We start from the raw sequence: 22,761 nt of genomic DNA on the forward strand, positions 1-22,761 counted from the left end.
ATTATCTTTCCATCTTTTGTTTATTACTGTCATTTGAGGTTTGTTTGAAATGCTGTTGTTAGTGTTTAGATGCAGAGTCACCTATAAATTCATATGGTCTTTCCAGACATTTTATATTAAAAGTGAGTTTTTGATAATTCCCCTATATATAGGCTACATATTTTATATAGGAATGTAATTACTCTCTTCTTTAGATTTATATTCATATATTCAATATTATATTCATAACAAAGTGATTTACAGCAGGGGTCTTCATTGGCGCTTTTTTTTTTTTTTTTTAAGAAAAGCATGCATTTAACACAAATATAAAGTGTAAAAAAATAGGTCATCTTTCATTGTCGCGAAACATCAGAGTGTAGGCTGTTTAGTTAAAATCGTATAATCACTCATTATTATTTTAATATTTTATATAATCATCTAAACAAAGTGTAAATACATTCATGGGTCATTATACATTTTAATAATATTATGCGTGAATGCGTCTAATGTAGCAATGCTGCATCTGACAGCTTTCACGTTTGACATAAAATCACGCGAACATGTAGCCACGCCTCTCTCCTGTGGTCGTCCAATCAGCGCGGGGCGCAATCGCCAAGTTGTTCCTGGAACGTCATCAGAATTCTGGTGACTGGAGATTACGTGGTGAAGTTAGTTAGCCACTAGCCACTTGCTAGCCCCGACATAAACAGCACACACAGATGTAATGACTGGAAAAAAATATTTGCGTTAAACGTGCTCTTCCATCACAATAAACATCAGTTCTTTCAGAGTTTATGGAGGTGTTACGGTAGGTTCACGCTTGTATGTTTTGTTGGATTAGTAAGGAAGATGCACGAGCGCTAACATCTGCTAGCTCTGTTTACTATTTATCTCATATTTCTCCGCTTTACGTTTTTTATTTGACAGTTTAAATTAGATGTTGTCATGCACTGTCAGCATGTGATGGATGAATGGTTTTGACTTCAAGCTTACGTGTCATTATTAAACCTGACACTGGTTAGCTTACTACACTAGCATATCAAAGCAAAGTCAACATTGAGTCCTTTTACTCATGTAGTCTATTCTAAAACATTGAGCCGCAGCAGAATTTGGTTTTATGAATTGATATTTGTATTTAACTCTACTGTATTGCCGATGTCTTGCTTGAAAACAATGCATCTGCTTTAAATAATTCTTAAGTCGAGTGTCAATATAAGTCTAGTACTATTTTGATATGTCACTAACTAGATAAACAGGTGTATCATCATAATACACAGGCACATATGTACACTAGACAGTGTTGTATACTAAACAATTCACTCTTAGAATGCAGGTTTCAAGCACAGGAGACTCATTTTATTCAAGTATCTGCTGTTTAAAAGCCTTGTTTGATTGTATTAGTGTAGTGAATTTCTTCTGCTAATGTAATTCTAGTGTTGTGATTGTCTCCACAGAGTCAAGGCAGCAGAGAGTAACCCCAGGATGAGTTCTGCGTATGCCGTGGATATAACCCGTTCTGCATTACGAACACCCTAAAGCGTCTCGAGAGAGAGTCATTCAAAACATTGCTTCACACACACGGCTGTAGGCTACATCTACACTACTGAGATGTTTGCAAAGTTGAAGAAGAAGCTGGCAGAGGAAGGAGCCGCTGCCCCTCGTTCAGGCCGCATCCCTCGCTCCATGAGCAAAGAGTCCATCACTTCTGTGGGCGCAGATTCAGGGGATGACTTTGTGAGTAGATCTTTCTCTTTTTTGCGATGTCATATCTGCATCATGCAATTATAAACCTTTGTGATGTTTAGACCAATTAAGTTGCTTGGTCGGTTACAAAATTAAGAAAACAATTATGAGATATTACTGCCTACAACCAAATTACTACCAAACAATAATGTATTAAACTTTTATAATGTTGATACAATAATAATAATAGTTTTTTAAAAATCTCTTATGCTCACCAAGGCTACATTTATATGTTTATAAATACAGTAAAAGTAGTTGTATTGTGAAATATTATTACAATTTAAAATAACAATTTTCTATTTTAATATATTTGAAAATATTATTTATTCCTGTGATAGCAAAGCTGAGTTTTCCAGTCTTTAATTTGCAGTGTCTGTTACGTTACATGTACAGTAATAACAGTAAATTATGCATAATTACATGCAACTAACCTTCAACCTAACCCTATTAGTAAGTACATGTTGTTAATTAATATTACTCATTCAAATATCATAAATATAAATGATATAATTATTATATAAATACTATATATAATTACATGGTAACAATGGCACCTTAAAATAAAGTGCAACCAAAAAAATCTTACTGACCCAAAACTTTGGATAAAATGGACATTTTGGATCAAATGGACATAATAAATATGCATATGCTACAGTATGTTTCTCTTAGGCTTGTCTGTATGGCGAAAAATATTCAAGAAAATTGTTTTTAATTCTAAACCAAAACCTTCCAAGTGTACTTCCAAGTCTAGTAAAATGCCAGCTGACACATTTTGATTGGTGGACAAAAGCAGAACTGCCCTAGCAAAACAGCATATGATAGTTATTCCTGTTTCAAATAACTGGCTTATCCACAGCATCCATTCTAGAGATAGTCATGTGACTGTGTTCCGGCTGTGTTTGCACACTGCTCTACATGAGGAACCTGCTAGTGTGTTTAAGGTTAGTACTAGAGGGCTGTGCTATGCTGCTTGGGAAACCAGTGATGTTATAGAAAGTGCTAAATAATATCACATGCTTTGACAAACCAGTGTAACCTGACACTCTTGTCCTCTAGCAATTAATGGCAACACACTCAGGGTTGGGATCAGGTTGTCTTTCGCCCTAAATAATTAAAGCTGCAGCCTTCAGGCTTGATAGAGAATGAGAGTCGAAATCAAAGCCACCCTTATAGGTGTTTTATTGAGAGAAACTGATGGGTTTGGACCCCAAAGGACAATGCAAATATTTTAATTATTACAGTAAACACCTATAGATTATGCATGTGTGCTCAGTTTAAGGGTTTCTCCTTTTTCAATTATATAGGCTAGTTCTTATGAAGGATGTGTAATTATATTGCCCCCCCCCCCCCCCCCTTTAATCTTTAGCAAATCTCAAAATAAATATATTTTTTTTCTTACTGTACTATATACAGTACCATGTTTAAAACTGTTTAAATAATATATATTTATCAATGTTTAAGAAAATGTGTATGTGTATAAATAATTCAAATTATTTATATATATCTATCTATCTATCTATCTATCTATCTATATATATATATATATATATATATATATATATATATATATATATATATATATATATATATATATATATATATATAGGCCTACATACATAAAATTAAAATTATATATATATATATATATATATATATATATATATATATATATATATATATATACAGTATACATACATTTTTCTTGGTGCAACTGTTTTTACATTTTTGTTTGCTGCTTACATTCTTTAAAAGTGTTGATATTATTTTTAGTGTGTTTTATTAAATTTTACAAACAATACTATAAGAATTTTAATATTAAACATTTATCAGTTATTGGCCATAACATTTGAAATAATACTAAAACATACTATAAATAATATATAATCGGTAATCAGTTTTAAATGGTAAAACCATAAATAATAATAAATAATACTAATCAGCATTAGTAAATGGGATGGTGTTATTATTCACATATATAAGTCCCTTAAAGGGGAGAGATTATAAATTATTTCGTTTTTTTACTATGCTACATATGATATGATATACAGTAGTGAAAGGCTGATACAAATTCAATTAAACCACCAAATATGAGGAAATATTTTAAATTATTTGGCAAAAAAAAGGCAAACTACAGCTACAGGTTTTATTTTCACAGTATTACTTCTTTAATATTGATGCATTAGTCTATTTCTATGGTGCTATTAGGATGATGAATATCTATATCTTTCGCTTTCAGGCGTCTGATGGCAGCAGCTCCAGAGATGACGCCTCTTCTCAGATTCAGCGCAGAAACGATCAGATACGAAAGCTGGAGGCCAAACTCTCAGGTATCGTCAACACAATACAGAAAGAAAGAAAGAGGGGAATAAATATGAAAGGCCATCGTGACAAAATCTTAAGATGCAGGCTGTTATTTTTACACTCTTCTTACCTTGCAACTCTTACGTGGTCTTATCTATTTCAGTCCGTATTTGGATACCTTTATACCTTTTGCCACAACGGAACTGTTTAAAGCACATAGCATTTGACAGATTTGCCAACCAATGAATCTCAATGAATGCAAATGACTGGAAAAATCAGCATGAATAATAGATACCTGGCTCTCACTATCAGCCTGCCATGGTATGCAGTTACACATAGCCTGATCTAGAAACTCTTTTAACCCTAAATGAGCTGTGCTAGATAAGATGATTGCATTATTGACCTGATCAGGGATGATGTATTAGTTTAAAGGTCAAAGGTCAGCAGTGAAAGGTAGCTGTCATTGCACAGCCTCACAGTCAGTTTGGTTTTCTCATCTCAGAAAATCATTCTGTTTTTCCCTTCATTTGTTTATCTTCTCAATCATGTTTATCCCTTTGTTTTCTCGTCCTTGTTTTTGTCCCTCCTCCTCCCCCCTCCCCTACCCGTGATCCTCCCCCCCCCTCATCCTCCTCTGCCTCCCTCCGGTCGTGTGTTTGTGTGTGTGGGTAACCCATTCCCCAACCCTAGACTACGCTGAGCAGCTTCGGCTAATGCAGAAGACCAAGGAGAAGCTTGAGATTGCATTAGAGAAGTATCAGGATTGTACGTACCGTTCTTTTCCTCCCATTTTCACCTCTTCCTTCTTTTGGCTTTCTCTCCTCTACTCCTTTCCCATTTGTTTGTCCAATGCTTTTACACGAACATGCATTCTGGCTATACATTATCAACTTATAGATAAGTAAGGTTGGTTCTCGATCAGAAACCCCCCCAAAAAAATGAAAAAGAAGACCGTTAAATGGTTTATTCACTTGTTTTATATCAATTGTTTTATCACAAACCTCTTGGTCTGGGTTGTATTAAGTTAAGCTCTATCAACAGCATTTGCAATCATGAACATTACCACAGAAAATTATTTCTACCCTAAGTTGTTTAACCTTTTTAAGCTATTCGGGGTCTTTTTGACCCCAAATGACATTTGCTGAAATAAAAAAATAAAAATCTAAATGGCATTAGACTTGATGTGATGGTTGACACTTGCTAGTTCTACAAACAATAAAATAAATTGGAATGATATCAGGTTGTATGTTAGTGTGAAAAACAAAAACAAAAAAACTCCACAGACCCCAGACAATAAAATGTGATTTTTTAACATAATAATGTTTTTTTTTTTTTTAACAAATGTAATATCACTCACTTTATTAATGTTTACTCTATATTTGTGCAGTGTTGGGGGGGATTTAAGGATTTTATTTATTTATATAAATATATTATTTATATATATTTATAAAAATATTTTTTTCATAGACATAAATGGGAGACTATAATAATTACTTTTTGTTACATAATTTGTCACAAAAAATCTATTACAATGCAGAAAACAGACAAAATGAAGGGGCAATATTGCAACACATCCTTGGAGTAAACGCACTCAACAGTGAGTGTACATTAAAAACGAATAGCTTAGAAGGGGTACAGTAAATAAGCTGACATGTGACTACTGAGGGCCAGTTCATACATTTGCTGTGAAAAACACGAGACGCATGGCAAGTCTAGAGATGTGTTTTTTAAAAGTCGCACTTCTTTTAACTTTTTTTGACCGCTTTTTTAGAACGGCGTGTCATGCGTGAGACGCTGCAAAAGATGCGAGATGCGCGGTCAAACACATCCATCTAGCGCATGTTTACATAGAAAAACAATGGAAAAGAAGCGCGGTGGAATGGAAAAATGCGTTCTGTGTGGAAGTATTCTCACATCTCAAAAATGATTCTCAAAAAAACCAATTTGCGAGGTTAATTAAGTGAATACTTAATTGGGTAGGTAAACATCTGATGTAACTTTACAAAGATAAGGTCAGTAAGTGATTCTATCACGCTAGTCATTAATGATAATGATACAAATGAATAAACTATTACAACAATATATTAATATAATACCATTTGTTACTGTAATCATGCAATTCCCTCAGTGTTTTTTTTGTTGTTTTTTTCTTTGTTTAAAAAAGCTGAGGGATTAGTCAATGATTCTTTTTGGTAAATGAATCAGTAATATGCCACAAATGCTGTTGGTGGAGCTTGACTTTAACCTGAAACCTCTTGCTTTGGGAGTTTTCAGTGAAGTTTTCTGAGTTTTAAAGGTGAAACCTATAGAGAAAAGTCCTTTGCCACTTTTTATGACATGCTTTTTTCAGCAATTGTAGATTGTGCCTATAACAAGGTAATATAAGATGCTGTTTCGCTCCGAAACGTCATGATCTGAAAGCACAGATCCCATTTATAGACCCAAATTAAGAGGATAAATGCACTGAATTGAATAAACCAACTGAATACAAATAAATGCATGTACTAACAATGTGTTTTACAGCTTTACTACCAAGGACGTCTGGAAATTAAGCAATGTTGTTGTTCTTAACATTTCATTTAATGAAAGTGTGTATTTTTGTCGCTAATAACATTTAATGCAACACTAACAAAGGTAACAAAATTAATACATTATGTATTGATATGTAACCAATACTTTACATGTCTAACATCTGTGATAACACTTAACCACTGAGTTATAATGTTATGTCTGTTTAAAGCTGTTTTTAGAGTCACAGGAATATTCCCAGGTTACTTACCAACATTTAGATTGCTGAAAAATCAATTTATGTGCTTTAACAAAAATACGAGCTGCAAATTTCTGCTTTTAAACCCTCTTTTCTGCTAAGCTTCCATTATAAGTGTATTAACTGTAAAAATTGTCTTCTGAAACGGACTGTTGGCCACAGATGCGGCCTTTAGGCATTATGTTGAAAATTATCTGGATTATTTCTCTAAGAAGGATTTCGGAAAAATGCTTTTGACTTGTTTTTGTTTTCATCCAGCATCCATGCGCAAACTTCAGGACCAGAACGAAGCTTTTCAGTCTAACAGAGCCAAGATGGCAGAAGGAATGGCCTTAGCGTTAGAGAAGAAGGACCAGGAGTGGATGGAAAAGCTGGCTTCACTGGAGCAGGTTAAGATGCTTTGTGACATATTGGATAAAGTTGCTCTAATTAGTGTTTTGTAAGTCTAATAATTCATAATTGCTTTGTTCCTCTTTCTCTCAAACAGGAGAAGTTGTCACTGACCGCTCGGTTAGACGAGATGACAGAGCAGAGTTTAAGTCTGTTCCAGAAGAGAGATGATCTGGATGAACTGGAGGGCTTTCAGCAGCAGGAACTGGCTAAAGTCAAACATATGGTCAGCACAGTCAACCTTGTGTATTCTTTATTAGTTGTATATAGCAAAAAAACGAAAAATTATACACATCACCTTCCTACATTTCTGCATTCAACAATCATTTTTACACTGATGCATATCCAAGTTAAAGGAATATTTATTCTAACACCAAGCTGTGTCAGAAAACTCATTGCAATAGACAACAAGAACAAATTCATTAGTGGGCATTTCTTCTGCAGCTGCTGAAGCGAGAGGAACAGCTGAGTCATCGGGAGAAAGAGCTCAGATTGAGAGGAGAGGAGCTGAACACAGCGAGACTGACCCTGAGCCAAACCCAAGACAAGCTGTACGAGCTGGGAGAGGAACACGAGGAGATGTGCAGGATCAACTCACAGCTACAGGCTCAAAGGTGTGTGAGGAAGCACAGGAGAACTTGGCTTCCAAATTGTTAGAATGTGAAATAAGGTTTGACTTAATTTGATCAAAGATCAATGGCTACGTTTACATGCAACCAAATAATCCGTTTGTTATCGGATTGACGGCTCAAATGGACAGAAAAGCCTTCACGTTAATCGATCCGATTGAGCACGATCTGAATGAAATTTCGATTGGATTGAAAGGGGTGGTTTATTCCTTTTCTAATCCGATCGAGAGGACTTGTAAACACTTGATCGGATTGAAAACCGAAACTGAAAGGACTGCGCATGTGCAATGACGTTGAAATGGCGTATGACCTGCGGAACAAGCTGTTGTTCCTGTTGAATAAAGTGCCATATACTGTTGTCTGCATTTTTCCTGCTTGATAAATATAAACAGCACGGCACAACGGTTCATATGTCTCCAAATTACGACCAGAAATGGATAAATACTAAATCTGCTGTTTAAAACAAATAAAGAACCGATGTATGAGTGGTTATTATGCACAAACAGCGGGAAACTCTATCTATTCGTGCAGTGTGCACATGTCAAAAAAATCTACGCACATCAACCCGATCACACGTTTAGCATTCATGTAAACACAGATTCATCAACCGGAAAGAATTCAGTCCGATTGAAACAAAAGTTGTGCATGTAAACATAGCCAATGTTCTTCAGACTTAAAAATAAGGGTGTGCAAAACCACAGATTTTCATAAGCTGGGCAACAAAATGGAACAGAATATGGCAGTCTCAACAAAAATATAATTTTAAAGATTTTAAATCTAGGTCATCTAGTTCAATCACCCTGATTCATTCCTAATTCAAAATATTTGGAACAGGATGAAATGTTTCAAAGAGTGTTGAAATATTCATTAAACAAATAACCACTTTCAAGGCTTCCTTCTGAAAAGCCATTGCAGTCAGATTATTCAGTACATCTGTGGAGTTTGCTTATTTATTTCAGTTTTTCTATTTGGTCTCTCTCAGGGATGAGTTGTTGAGTGAGAGAGCGGAGGCTGAGAGGAGGGTTGTGGATCTGGAGAGGAGAGAGCAGGAGTTACAACAGCTCATCCAGCAGGTCTCGCAGGATTTCCAGAAGGTGGGCACTTGACAACTTTCAGCTCTTCATCAACACAGATGACACTCAGAAGCCAAGAAGGTTACTTTTGGGAGCATATAGTCACCACTCCCATATAAGTGTTTTCATTTCTTTCACTTTTATTTAGGCATTATATTTATGCATTTAAAACAGTGTTATAACATTGCTAATGGTGTGCTTAAAATTGCATTGCTTATGGTGTTCACCCAAAAATTTTAATTACCCCATGATTTACTCACCCTCGAGCCATCCTAGGTGTATATGAATTTCTTCTTTCAGCCAAACACAATCAGAGTTATATTAAAAAGTTTTTGAACTCCAAAAAGTACATCCATCCATCATAAATGTAATCTGTATGGCTCCAGGGGGTTAATAAAGGCCTTCTGAAGCGAGAAATATCCATATTTATAACTCTATAAACTATAAGCACTGGCTTCCGGTAACGTCCGTACCCGAGTCTAGTTCTGGCCGAAGAGTGACCTTTGACCTGACGCAGCTCAGGTTCTTTTCACTCCCATAAAGCTTGGGAGAGCCAGGATATATCACTCCAATTGTGTTTTGCTAAAAGAAGAAAGTCATACACACCTAGAATGGCTTGTGGGTGAGTAAAAATATGGGATAATTTTTGGATGTACTAACCCTTTAAAGAAGACATCTTTATTTTATTTTATTTTATTATTAAAACCAATTACTGAATTATTTCCAATATTTGCATTTTTTTATTTTTTTTATTTCTTTTATTGCTTGTGTTTGGTCTTTATTTTATTGCTGACAGTTTACATCTCTTGTATAAATTTTTTTTTATATAAATATCAAGCAATAATTGCATCGTGACAATCCTTGACTAATATTTAAAAAAGCTGATAATTTATTACATTTATAAAAAAAAAAACTTGAAAAAAGAATCTGTTGTATAAATATTTAAACCCTTGTTTTCACTTGAATAAGTTGTTCCTTGCGTAACTATACACTCCTGAGGAAACAGTCAATGTCTGTTTAAAGAAACTGGAATATGTTTAAAATTTTCCTTGAATGGTATGATAATAATAATTTCCACATTCTATTGTTTCTTTTTCTCTCCAGGCACAAAGCAGTGCAAATGTATTAGAGAAATCAATGGAGCATCTCCAGTCTGAACACAATAAGCTAAAGCTACAGCATGAGCAGCACAAGAACAAGGTCTGATTGACTCAACAAAGAATTCCTTGATACTAATAATGTAAAGTATTTACTCGCATTTGCACGTGAAAATTACTGTCTGAGAATGTGATAAATTATTCAGACTCACATGTGAGTGGCATCCGATCAAAACCTGTTGGTTATAATATTACATCAGAATAAACTATAAATGCAAATTACATTTCTATGCTTTCCATCCCGATCCATTTTATATCCAATTAGTTTTTTTAGACAGAGTGTCAAAGTAAAGATAGTTTAAACAATGCATCTTGACACCCTTGGGCTTTATTCCCTTTCATTGCACTGCATATAGCTGTTTTTGGACCCAAAAATATGTCCTGTTCCTAAGCCCTGATGCTAAGTTATATATATATATATAGTGTGTGTGAATGGATTGACCTATTTACAACTCTCTATTTCTTTGTCACTTTGGTATAACTCTTCATACCATACTGTGATTGGTCAGGTTGCAGTGACAGAGGAGGAGCGAGAGCGTCTATTGGCTGATCTGCAGGAGAAGGCCACCTCCTTAGAGAGGAGACTAGAAGCAAACTACTCTCAGGATGAACACCTACAGGAACTGCTGAAAGAGGTCAGAGGACACGTGTTTATACATGCCTTTCATCTTACTGCAGTTTCAGTCATCTAATATCCGCATTTTTTGTTTGTGTGTGTTTAGAAGTCTGCATTAGAGCAGAGGTTAGAGGAGGCCAGAGGTCAGTTACTGGAGATGAGAACAAATCACACCACAGCAGTCAGTTCACTGGAAGCCCAGGTAACCCAGCATCTAACCTCATTCGCTGCTCTACATTATTACATGTCGTTTTTAAAATTATGATTTTCAGGCCAGGAAAAGTCATTTAAATAAGTACAGTCTTTAAAAAAAAAAAAATAGCCTGTTAATGTGTTTCCTTAAAGGTGCTCCAAGCGATGTCACACGTTTTTTAGGCCGAAACTTTTTTTGTCACATACAGCAAACATCTCCTCACTATCCGCTAGCTGCCTGTCCCCGGAACACACTGTAAAAAAACGCGGTCTCTGTAGACAGCCCAGGCTCCACAAACGGCAACAAAAACAAACTGGCCCAGCCTGGACCACGAAACATAACAAACAGTGTTCCAGCCAATAACCGACAAGAATGATTTGGGAATGGGGGTTGGGGGGTTAGTGAAAGTGCACATGAAGGGGGGTGTGGGGTGTGGAGGAGAGAGGAGCATGAAGAGGGAAGTTAGCTAGAGGAGAGATGTCCTAGACAACGACTAACGTTAGAATTATATTCTCTTGAATTTTGATATGGCCGACACACGACCAAAGAGACGACGTTTCGATGAACAAATAACTGTAAGAAGGAAGTACGGAAGGGAGGGGGAGGGGACACGATGAGGAGGGTCGAGCTAGCCTCCGTTTTGTTTGACAATACTTCGAAAGTCAGCAAGAAGTGACGTCACCCAACATCGCTTAGAGCACCTGTAAATGTTACTTTTGGTTCAGTAAACATCTTTACTTTGTATTCGTTATTGTACTATATTAATGATGCTTTATCCACCACCATTTAAAATGTTTTTGATAGAAGCATTAATTTGATCAAAAAGTAAAAAAAGTAATATTTGAAATATTATTGCAATTTATTGTAACTGTTTTCTATTTGAATATATTTTCAATATATATTGATTCCTGTGATTTCAAAGCTGAATTTTCAGCATCATTACTCCAGTCTTCAGTGTCACATGATCCTTCAGAAATCTTTAGTGATTACTATCACTGTTGAAAACAGCTGGGCTGCTTAATATTTTTGTGGAAACCGTGAAACATTTTTTCCCCCCAGGATTCTTAGATCAATCGAAAGTTCAAAAGAAAAGCATTTATTTGAAATCTTTATAACATTATAAATGTCTTTACTTTCACTTTTGATCAATTTAATGTGTATTATTAATGTAAAGTATTAATGTTGTTCAGAAAAATGTCTTACTAACACCAAAACTTTTTAACGGTAATGTAGAATGTATTTAAAGTATCCAAATACAGAATTTAATCATTATTCAAATCATATTTTATTGTTGATTGAATCAAATTGAATTTGCAAAAACCCTTTGGAATGGATGGAGTCAAACATCTATGGTTTGTGAATCAAACCGATTCACTGTACTGTACTGTTCAGTGCTTAGTGCTAATATACTGTATTGTTTCATACAGCTATTAGTGAGAGAATTCCTGTTCCTCATTTGTTTCCAGATCTCTCGACAGAAAGCCAGCATCACAGATCTGCAGACTCTGGTCAAGCACAAAGACGATTCGTCCAGGGCTTACAAAGAAAGGACAGACGCACAGGTGAGAGCACTGCGATTCTACACTTAACCCACACATCACATGACCGTGGCTGATTGATCTGAATGATGTGAATGTGTTCTGTCAGATCTCAGAACTGGAGCAGAGGCTGGCTGACTGCGCTGAGAATATGAAGAGTCTGCAACAGCAACTCGAAGACAGTGAAACGCACACAGGAAAACTGGTACATTATGTCAGTCAAAGTCTCACCGAACGTCCCAGTAGCCTGTTCAGTGCCGTCCATCGGTTTGTTACGACTACCAACTGTTTTTGCTGAAATGTCGCCCTCTTCTGTCAGAAATCTGTCATACATACTGGGACGGCAGCATTAGATGAGGAAAAGATGTTTAGGGTTATTAAAAAATGGGCTTGTTAGGCAGCTCAGTGTCTGTCTTACAAGTCAGCTTTGTTGTGAATCCCTTAGAGTTTTGACCTTTGACCTTTGGTCCCATAGCAGGTGGAGTGGTCGGAGGAGAGAGAGCGACTACAACAGCAGGTCTCGACACAGAGACAGAGAGGCTTGGAGAAAACAGCCAGGCTGGAGGAGGAACTTCTTGCACTACAGAGAGAGAGAGAAACCGAGGTCAACAAGCATCAGGACAACCTGGTGTGTAACACATCACTCGTGTTTCTTTGACTATCATGAACTTAACATGGGGACATTATTAAAGGTTTGTCTGATGTTTGTGTCTTTCTCTCAAGCGGTTGCTGGAGGAGGAAAAGGCCTCACTGTTGAAGAGCAAAGCTGAGACTGACAGCACTGTAGAGAGACTGACAGCAGAACTCGAGCAGTCTAGAGTGAGAATCATCTGCATCTGCACAAACAGATTCACTACCATGCAAATGTTTGGGTCCATAAGATTGTGAAAGAAGTCTCTTTATTTGATCAAAAATGCAGAAAAAAACGTAATATTGTGAAATATTATTACCATTTAAAATAACTGTTTTCTACTTTAATGTATTTTAAAATGTAATTTATTCCTTTTTTGTCAAAGCAGAATTTTCAGCATCATTACTCCAGTCTTCAATGTCACATGATTCTTCAAAATTCATTCTAATATGCTGATTTGGTGCTCAAGAAACATTTCTGATTATTAACAATGTTGAAAAACAGCCATGCGGCATAATCGTTTTTGCATACCATGATCATTTTTTTCCCCAGGATTATTTAATGAATAGAAAGTTCAAAAGAACAGCATTTATTTGAAATATAAATTAGAAATGTGTAAATACTGTCACTTTTGATCAATTTAATGCATCTTTGCTGAATAAAAGTATTAATTTCTTTTAATTTTTTTTTTTTAATCTTACTGCCCCCATACTTTTGAAAGGTAGTGCAAGTTAAAACCGAAGGACAGTACAGCTGATAATATAAAGCAGTCCATCATAATCCCTACTGGTTGACCATCCAGTCAGTCATACCGCCCAGTCCTACTGTGCACGTTTCCAGAGGTATTTTGTGAGCTTGAGTCGTGTTGCTGACCAGTATAGCATTTGTGTAACATGTATCTGTTTGTGTCACAGGCGGATTTGAGCAGCAGACAGACGGTCAGCGTTGAAATCGCCAAAGCTCTGGAGGAAACCAGAAAACAGAGGGAAGAACTCCAACAGCAGGTGCATTCGCTGGCATATTCAAATGCATAATTGTCTCATAAAGTCATGCACCTGTTTTACTTAATTTATTGCTTGTCTTTTCTAGGTCAGCAAAATGACAGAGTCTCTTGAGAAGGCAGAACAGGAAGTGAGTCGTCTTTCTCAGGATTTAGGGGCAAAGGAGGAAGAACTAAACGCGTTGAAGGAAGGTGAGGGACCAGATGTGTTTTGGCAGCAGGAAAGAAACTGGTTCAACCCCTCCATAATTAGCTGTTTATTTGAAGAAGAAAAAAATGGTTTTGGTTACACATTTTAATGTTTTAAATATTTAAATATATGTTTTGTTAATTTATTGCTTTAATAGATAGATAGATACTGACTTTCATACAAAATTTCCGATAATGACACTAAGCTTCTCAAACCTAAAGAACACAAACCACCTTCAGTTCATTTCTTGCTTCATTTCAAATTCAGACATGACCAAAAGAAAGGTTGTTCAGTGAGTCAGATGTTCATTTAGTTACTGCTTTGACTGATTTAATGGGTTGGTTCAGTGAGAATTTTGTTTAAATGATTTAAACTGGTAATTAGTGTGAGCAATTTGTTAATGTGCTTTATAATGGTCAGCATTAAAAAGCTTCTGTTTCTTATTGTGTGTGTTTGTGTGTGTCAGAGCTGAAGGCAGCCCGTAGCAGTCTGTCTTCTCTGCAGGCTGAGTGTGAGTCTCGTCGTTTGGAGGCTGAGGAGAGAGAGCGAGAACACACCTCTCAGCTGACATCACTGCAGCAGGAAGTCCTCACACACACACAGCAACTCTCTTCTTACCAGTCCCAGGTCAGTGTGTGCTTTTATGTAGTTAGATACATTGTCTTACCAATTTGATGTTTTTGTATTGACATATCTCTTTGTGTGTGGCAGGTGTCTGATCTGGAGGGTGAGGTGTTGAGATTAACAGCACAGTCACATGCAGACGAGTGTGATGGTGAGCAGAACGGGACGGTTACTGCAAGTGATCTTGACCAGTTACAAATGGTCAATAAAGACCTCGAGCAACAACTGGCTGAAAAAAACAAGGTGAGGGCAAAGAAATGAATCAATATAAGTTCTAAGAAGAGCAGCAAAAACCTATAATGCTTTTTGGATATTAGCTTTCATGTTGTGTGTAATCTAGCTGTTTGTTAAGGTAAAGGGTCTACAAAGCAAACTTGCTGCTTGCAAACTACATCTACCTTGACCCTTACACACTGTAGTTGTAGCTGAGGCCTGAAAGAGTTTTGTTCGTGTTGTCGTCATGTCAAAAATGTCTGATATGGTAATGGGTGTTTCATAAGCGGTCGACCAATCCCAACAGACTGGGCCGTCTGACCAATCAGAGCAGAGTAGGCTCGTGCGGAAAGGAGTTTAGAGAGACTGAATTATTTTATCGAACCATTTCTGACACAGAAAATAATGATGCTGAATAAATTATCATAATTTATTTTTATTTTTTCCATGCATGTAAATCTTTTATTGAAGGCCTACAAAACATAATTAAGAGCCTTTAAATGGGCATAATAGGGGCACTTAAAAAAATAAAAAATAAATTATTATGAACTTGTAATTTTATGTAAGAGCATAATTTATACAGAGAACATGTTTTATAACAATAAATTATTTAAATGAATTACATCAGTTATTTGGAGAATGTTTTAAGTGGTTTAAAATGCAATTTTCTTGAAAGACAAAATAAAACAAATCTCTATTTGTTTACTTATATATGTAAAAAACAGTTGTAGTCAAATTTTCATTACAAATGTAATACGTTTCTCCGCATTTGAACCAACTTTGCTGACATAGCCAAGCTTGCACTGGAGGCGAAACATTGTATTCAACAATAATATTACCCTATTTTAATTATAATTTGGGTTAAGGGGTAAGGGAAGGGTCAAAGGTATAATTAAATATGCAATTACAGAAATACATTACAGCTGTAATTACATGCAGGTATCTTTTACATTGAAGTACAATGTACAAACATGAATATATACAGTATAATGATACTACTCTCTCTATATATATATATATATATATATTCCCTGATGTTGTTTTATTTTTTTGTCAGACAATAAAGCAGTTACAGCAGAGGCTTGCAGAACTGAAGAGGACGCTACAGAAAGAGCTGGTATGTGTGTTTATTCAGATGCATTTGTCAGTGTACTGTATGAAACAGTCTATGTCAGCTGTCAGCAAACATTTCCTCACGTGTTTATGCAACAGAAACTGAAACCAGATCCTGACTCTGAGATGAGAGAGAGACTCCAGGAGAGATCGGCCGATAAGATGCTCTCAGAGACACAGATGCCCACCATAGCTCCAACCCCAGCTCCAGGACTCCCTCAAACCCCAGGCCTGCCGCCCATCACCGCCAACACCACAGTCACCAACAGTTCAGACCTCACCGACACAAGAGAGATCAACTTTGAGTACCTCAAACACGTGGTGCTGAAGTTCATGTCATCCAGAGAGGCAGAGGTGAGGGCTTGAGCGCTTTCCGAACTGTTCAGATTACTTAATAAAAAACAATGTACACTACCTTCCTAAAGTTTGGGGTCAGTAGTTTATATATATATATATATATATATATATAACAAAACTATTTATGAAAGTTCCCTTTATTTTTCAGTGCATTTGTTTTACAATATATGTCTATTAGTGTGCTATTATTATTACGGCCAAAATGCCAGGGCCGATGATATTATTATTTTTATCTATTTATTTTTTTATTTTTTGGTCCCAGTCCAGCCCTGATTATGTGTCTACCACTGTGGACATTTGTCCTTTATCCAGTTGTTTGTGGATTTTACAGTGTGGCATATTTCTTTGTGCAGACATGGATATTGTTCTTTCATATGGTTTTACATTCCATTTTGTATAGGCTACATTTATAAACACTATGCGGACAGGCTAAGTGATGATAGGGCTATGATGTTTGTCCATGTATCTACATGGTAAATTAAGAAACGGGAAAGTAAAGTAATAAGTAGTGAAGTTACTTTTCAAATGCAGTAACTAGTAAAGTAATCTCATTACAATTTACAGAAGTAACTAGTAACTAATTACTGTTTTTGAGTAACTACCCCAACACTATATATATATATATATACAGTACTGTGCAAAAGTCTCAGCCATGTTAATGGTATCCCAATTCCCAATCCCTAATTCAAATCAATATATGGTGTAACGACCCTTTGCATTTAAAACGGCTTTTGTCCAGGTACACTTGCGCATCGTTTTTCAGGTAGCTTTGCAGGAAGGTTTCTTCAAGCATCTCGGAGACGTTCCCGCAGTTCTTCTGGATTTAGTCTGTCTCAGTTTTTTCTGTTTCTTCATGTAATCACAGACGGACTCGATGATGGTGAGATCAGATCATCCTGGCTGTTGTCAGATTCCTTGTGCATACACAAATCTCACTCGTGCATGACACAGCATTCTAAAAATACAGCGCTCAAGTTTAAAGTTTCTGAAAGATCATGTGACACTGAAGACTGCAGTAATGGCTGGTTTAGCTTTTTAGCTTTGCCATCAAATAAATAAATTGCATTTGCATTTGATCAAATGAATGCAGCCGTGGTGAGCATAAGAGCCATCTTTCAAAACATTAACAATTCTTACTGACCCCAAACTTTTTTAGTGTACATCCAATCATCTTTTGTTGTCCTATACATTTTTTTTGGTACATTATTTACCCTAATAATCCTCTTAATACAATCCGGTTAGTATGTGCATTCAGCAACTCCGGACTAGCGTACCTGTAAGTGATGCTTGAATGAATGAGATGTTACCTCTCTCTCTCTCTCTCTCTCTCTGTTCAGGCTTTCCAGCTCATCAGAGCTGTTTCAGTACTTCTGCATTTCACAAAAGATGAAGAGGACATGCTCAAACAGACACTGGAGTACAAGGTGTGTAAGAGAAACAAGTCTAAGTATGATAGAGGACGACATGTAGAAAGTCAGCTTGCCTTCTTTTCAACCCTCGTCACACCCGGCAGTGTTCTCCTACGGACGCTTGAGCTAACTAGGCCACTCTGCTAAGGCAGATAACAAGGTGGGTCAGAATATCTGGCTCACCGCACCGAATCAAACCATTAGCTCTCAGTGACACGGTCAGGAATAGCAGCACAGGCTGGTATTTATAGCTCAACCCAGCTGGAAATCACTGCACATCACTGTGCTACATTACACACGCTGTCCCTTTGAACACTGTGGTACACTGGTACTCTGTGGTGTGTGTATATGCTTTCCTGTGGCTTAGTGGTTCTCAACGGGGGCATTCAGAGAACAACGGGGAGCGTTGGAAGCAAGATTTTTTAAAGGGGGGTGTTCAGGTGTTCATGGGACCTGGATAATTGATAGAGGGGGCGCTGGCCCAAAAAAGGTTGAGAACCTCTGCTGTAGCTCAGACAGTAGAGCGTTGGCGCTTGCAACGGCAAGGTCATGGGTTTGATTCCCAGGGAAAGCAAGAACTGATAAGAATGTAAATGTGTATCTTGAAATGCAATGTCAGTCATTTTGGATAAAAGCATCTGCCAAATGCGTAAATGTAAAAATGTAAAAAATAATATATATATATATATACATATATAGTACAGGCCAAAAGTTTGGAAACATTACTATTTTTAATGTTTTTGAAAGAAGTTTCTTCTGCTCATCAAGCCTGCAAAAAATTTTTATATTGTGATATATTATTACAATTTAAAATAATTGGTTTTCAGTTTATTATACTTTAAATTATCATTTATTTCTGTGATGCAAAGCTGAATTTTCAGGATCATTACTCATATGATCCTTTAGAAATCATTCTAATATGATGATTCATTATCAAAGTTGGAAACAGTTCTGCTGCTTAATATTTTTTCATAACCTGTGATACTTTTTTAGGATACTTTGATGAATAAAAAAAAAAAAGCAGCAATTTTTTTTAAATAGAAATCTTTTGTAACAACAATATACACTACTGGTCAGTAATTTGGGGTCAGTCATTTTTTTTTTGAAATAAATCAATACTTTTATTCAGCAAGGATGTTCAATGTTAAATTGATAAAAAGTGATAGTAAAGAAGATTTATATTATTAGAAAATATTTTTTTATTTTGAATAAATGCAGTTCTTTTTAACCTTTTATTCATCAAATATATTAAGCAGCAGAACTGTTTCGAACACTCATAATAAATCAGAATATTAGAATGATTTCTAAAGGATCATGTGATAGACTGGAGTAATGATCCTGAAAATTCAGCTTTGCATCACAGAAATAAATGATAATTTAAAGTATAATAAATTGAAATCCAATTATTTTAAATTGTAATAATATATCACTATTAAATTTTTTTTTCTGTATTTTTGATCAAATAAATGCAGGCTTGATGAGCAGAAGAAACTTCTTTCAAAAACATTAAAAATAGTAATGTTTCCAAACTTTTGGCCTGTACTGTGTGTGTATGTGTGTGTATATATATAAATTTTAATACAGAAGAATGACTTTTATTTGAAACGACTATTTTATTTAAATGATCAGAAAAGAATATTATTAGGGATTTATTATTCACCTCCACTTCTGTACTCAAAATGTTTTTGTAAAATACATTTTCCAGCTTTATTTAAAATTAAATTTGTTATATTGTTTATTTAAAATACTGTGAACTATTTCAGTTTTTTTTTTTATATATATCAATATTGGATGGATGGATGGATGGATATTAAAAATTAAAATGAAAAAAAAATTATAAATGTATAACATTCTATAGCAGTGCATTCCTAATCACTTTCTGAAATGTCCTGTTCTCTGACAAAATGAGGTGGCCAGATTTCTGAATAGTGTGTGTGTGTGTGTGTGAAGGATAGAAGCACTATTTAAGTCTAATGTTTTGTGTGTGTGTGTGTTTCAGATGTCGTGGTTTGGTTCCAAGCCCACACCCAGAGGAATCATACGGCCTTCCATCTCAGGAACCTCAAGTTTGAGCTGAGAGACAAAAACATCTCTGAGACAAAATGAAAGAGGGAACGGTGAATGATCTCGGTAGGAAAGTACTGACGTCTGAAGGGAACAATTGCAGACTCTGCAGTTTCAATCTCTGCCTCAGCAGTTCCTATGTAGCTCATGCCCTTTAAAGAATGGGACGCAAAAACAAATCTGTCCATTTTACACTCAAATATTGCAGGGACTAAAAACAAATGCTTTATGAACATCATCTTTCTGTGACCTGGGGAGTTTCATCTTTAATAGTTAAATGACATCATCCGTCTCAACTCATGCACTCTAGTTTCATCCGCTTTCAAAAAACTACCACTACTGTTTTCAACAGCCTTCAACTGAGGAAGATCTTTCAACACAAGAAGGAATATTTTTTTCATTTACTTTTTTGTAACACCAGTCTGAACTCAGACTGGTTCGATCAAATCCTCTACTCCATTTCACTGGTACTCATGAAGACAATAATATGGCCTTTTTTCTCTTCAATACTGGACATCAGTGAAAATCAGGAACGGGATGTTATAAGATATAATGTCGTGATTTTGAATATGTGGAAGCATCTTACTTTAATCTGCCTTGTTTATGTCTAAATTACAATTACATACATTCCATACAAGTATTTATATATGAATACCTGTATATAAGTGACAAGAGGATTTATAAATCAGTGGATACTTAAGTTATGTTTTTTGTACATCATATACATGGCATTAGTCACAATACTGTTCATGAGTGTGTATGTGTATGAGATTCTTCACTGTGGGCTTGAAACTGTAATATAGAGGCATATATGCACAGACTGAGGAAACAAGCATGCATGCCTTATACAACTGAATGCTTTGATTGTACTTTGGTTTTGAGTGTATATTGAAGCATTTGAGTACACTTAAAGCCTTAATGTTCAAGGCTAAAATACTGTCAACTGCATTTATATTTCTCTGAGAATAAGTCAATAGAAGCATCTTTTCATTTTACCTGTGAAAACTAAATCGTTTTCGGTCAGAGCCAGTGTTTTGCTGTCAGAACGATGTAATTTTGTGTGTTTTAACACTTTAAGGAGCATCAGCAGTAAGGTAAACCACTCTAAATGACAGACTCTTCTGGTAATAATAGCTGAATTCAACATTGAATATATCTGTGGGATGCTTAACGTGCGTTTGCTGTTTTTAGAAAAAGAAACCCAAAGAATTTCTGTTTTACGTAAAGCTTGAATCAGCCGATTCAAAAAATTTGCTGTGCCGTAAATGAAGGTTCTCTGAAATCCCATTGGATAATGCAGATAAAATGCCCTGTGTGTGAACAGTTAGGAATGAGATCCATAATGCACTTTTCTACAACTGTATTCATGTCTGTTTTGATGTTATGATACTGTAGCTATCACGACAGTATCCATTGCCTCTGCTTTCAGCAAAATATCACTACATCCTTAATTTGGTTTGACTTCATGGTATGTCAGGAATATCAAAACTTGATAAAAATTGAAATCTTTCTCAGTGACTTAGTCTAAAGAAGACTCATTTGTACTTCCATGTGGTTACCAGTGCTGACTTAAGTGTTTTTGTTGTAATAGTGGATCTGAAAGTGATGAGACAAAGCCTTTCTAAATCATTTCAGAGCTGAACTAACAGATCAATAATTAACGATGAACATTAGCATTCAGTTTCACTTGAGAGATGATGGATTAGTTACTATATAACTAATACACGTACACACTACAGCTAGTTTTTTGTCAATTCACCTTTTAGTGCTTAATCCCATTCTATACACACAGAGTTCAGTCATTTACAGGAGTGAAAACTGGATTCTACAACCGAATTAAAAATGATATGCAGTGTGCACAGAACCAAACTGAACTAGTTATTAATGACGTCAGAGTCTCTCTTGTATGCACAAAAAAAAAAACACAGGAAAAGAGGTATGAGCCTTTACTTAGGCTATGTTTTCACGTCAGTGACGGTAACGGTATCGCTTTCAAAAACGTGCACTTTAAGGGTGTTTACATGACACCGTTTTCAACTAAAAACGGATCACTTTTTATGCGTTTTGGCCATTCAGTTACACGACAATGGCGTATTGGGGGCCTGAAAATGGAAACTTTTGAAAAGCAAAGTTTGCATGCTCCCAAAACACCGCTGTCAAGTCAAGTCACCTTTATTTATATATACAATACAGATTGTTTCAAAGCAACGAAAATTTTTATGTAAACTGACGTGTAAATGAACGGCCAAACGCATATATATTTTTCAGTTTTTAGTTGAAAATGATCTTGTAAACACCCCCTAAAATAATCCTAAATAAATCCAAGTGCTTTTATATTGAAAATAAGACCAAAATATCACAACCCCATTTTAATAACTCCATAATGTTGATGGCCTTATGAGCCAGGCTCAAACAACAAGTTTATTATAACAATATGGGCATGGCAATACTGCAAGAGAGTGCCCTGCAAAGCAGCCTTTCAATCATATAAAGAAAAACACAACACTTCTGTTGATGGTGGTTTAGTTAAAATTTCAGAAAATAATGGCCTGGTTTCACAGACATGCTTAGATTAAGCCAGGATTAGGTCTTAGTACAATGACGGTATTTAAGTGGCTTTTGTAAACATGTCTTAGAAAAAAAACATTATTGGTGTGCATCTTGAGACAACAATAGCAGTGATATGTTTTAAGATTTGTCAGTGCAAGTTGCTTTCAGCTAAAACAGCTCAAACGTGCATTTTAGGCTGGGACTAGAATTAAGCCTTGTCTGTG

General features: G+C 35.8%; 1 protein-coding gene across 2 annotated transcripts; it reads left to right on the forward strand.

Annotated features, from left to right (window-relative positions):
* Nucleotides 1–612: 612 nt before the first annotated feature.
* Nucleotides 613–21,010, forward strand: golga1 (golgin A1). 2 transcript variants are annotated; one of them, XM_084389080.1, is made up of 23 exons: nucleotides 623–787; nucleotides 1,434–1,713; nucleotides 3,959–4,049; nucleotides 4,714–4,788; nucleotides 7,049–7,179; nucleotides 7,278–7,406; nucleotides 7,625–7,794; nucleotides 8,792–8,903; nucleotides 9,987–10,082; nucleotides 10,549–10,674; nucleotides 10,762–10,857; nucleotides 12,315–12,410; nucleotides 12,496–12,591; nucleotides 12,862–13,014; nucleotides 13,110–13,205; nucleotides 13,932–14,021; nucleotides 14,107–14,209; nucleotides 14,674–14,834; nucleotides 14,919–15,074; nucleotides 16,102–16,161; nucleotides 16,257–16,511; nucleotides 17,852–17,938; nucleotides 19,923–21,010. In XM_084389080.1, exons 2-23 carry the CDS (start codon nucleotides 1,588–1,590, stop codon nucleotides 19,998–20,000), a joined length of 2,583 nt encoding a protein of 860 aa, XP_084245206.1. In that variant the 5' UTR covers nucleotides 623–787; nucleotides 1,434–1,587; the 3' UTR covers nucleotides 20,001–21,010. The 2 variants fall into 2 exon arrangements, with proteins under 2 accessions (XP_084245207.1, XP_084245206.1); XM_084389081.1 differs by lacking the exon at nucleotides 4,714–4,788 and having other exon boundaries at nucleotides 613–787.
* The last annotated feature ends 1,751 nt before the right edge of the window (nucleotides 21,011–22,761 follow it).

This window comes from Rutilus rutilus (genome assembly GCF_951802725.1).
Source record: "Rutilus rutilus genome assembly, chromosome: 19".
NCBI classification, from domain to species: Eukaryota; Metazoa; Chordata; class Actinopteri; order Cypriniformes; family Leuciscidae; genus Rutilus; species Rutilus rutilus.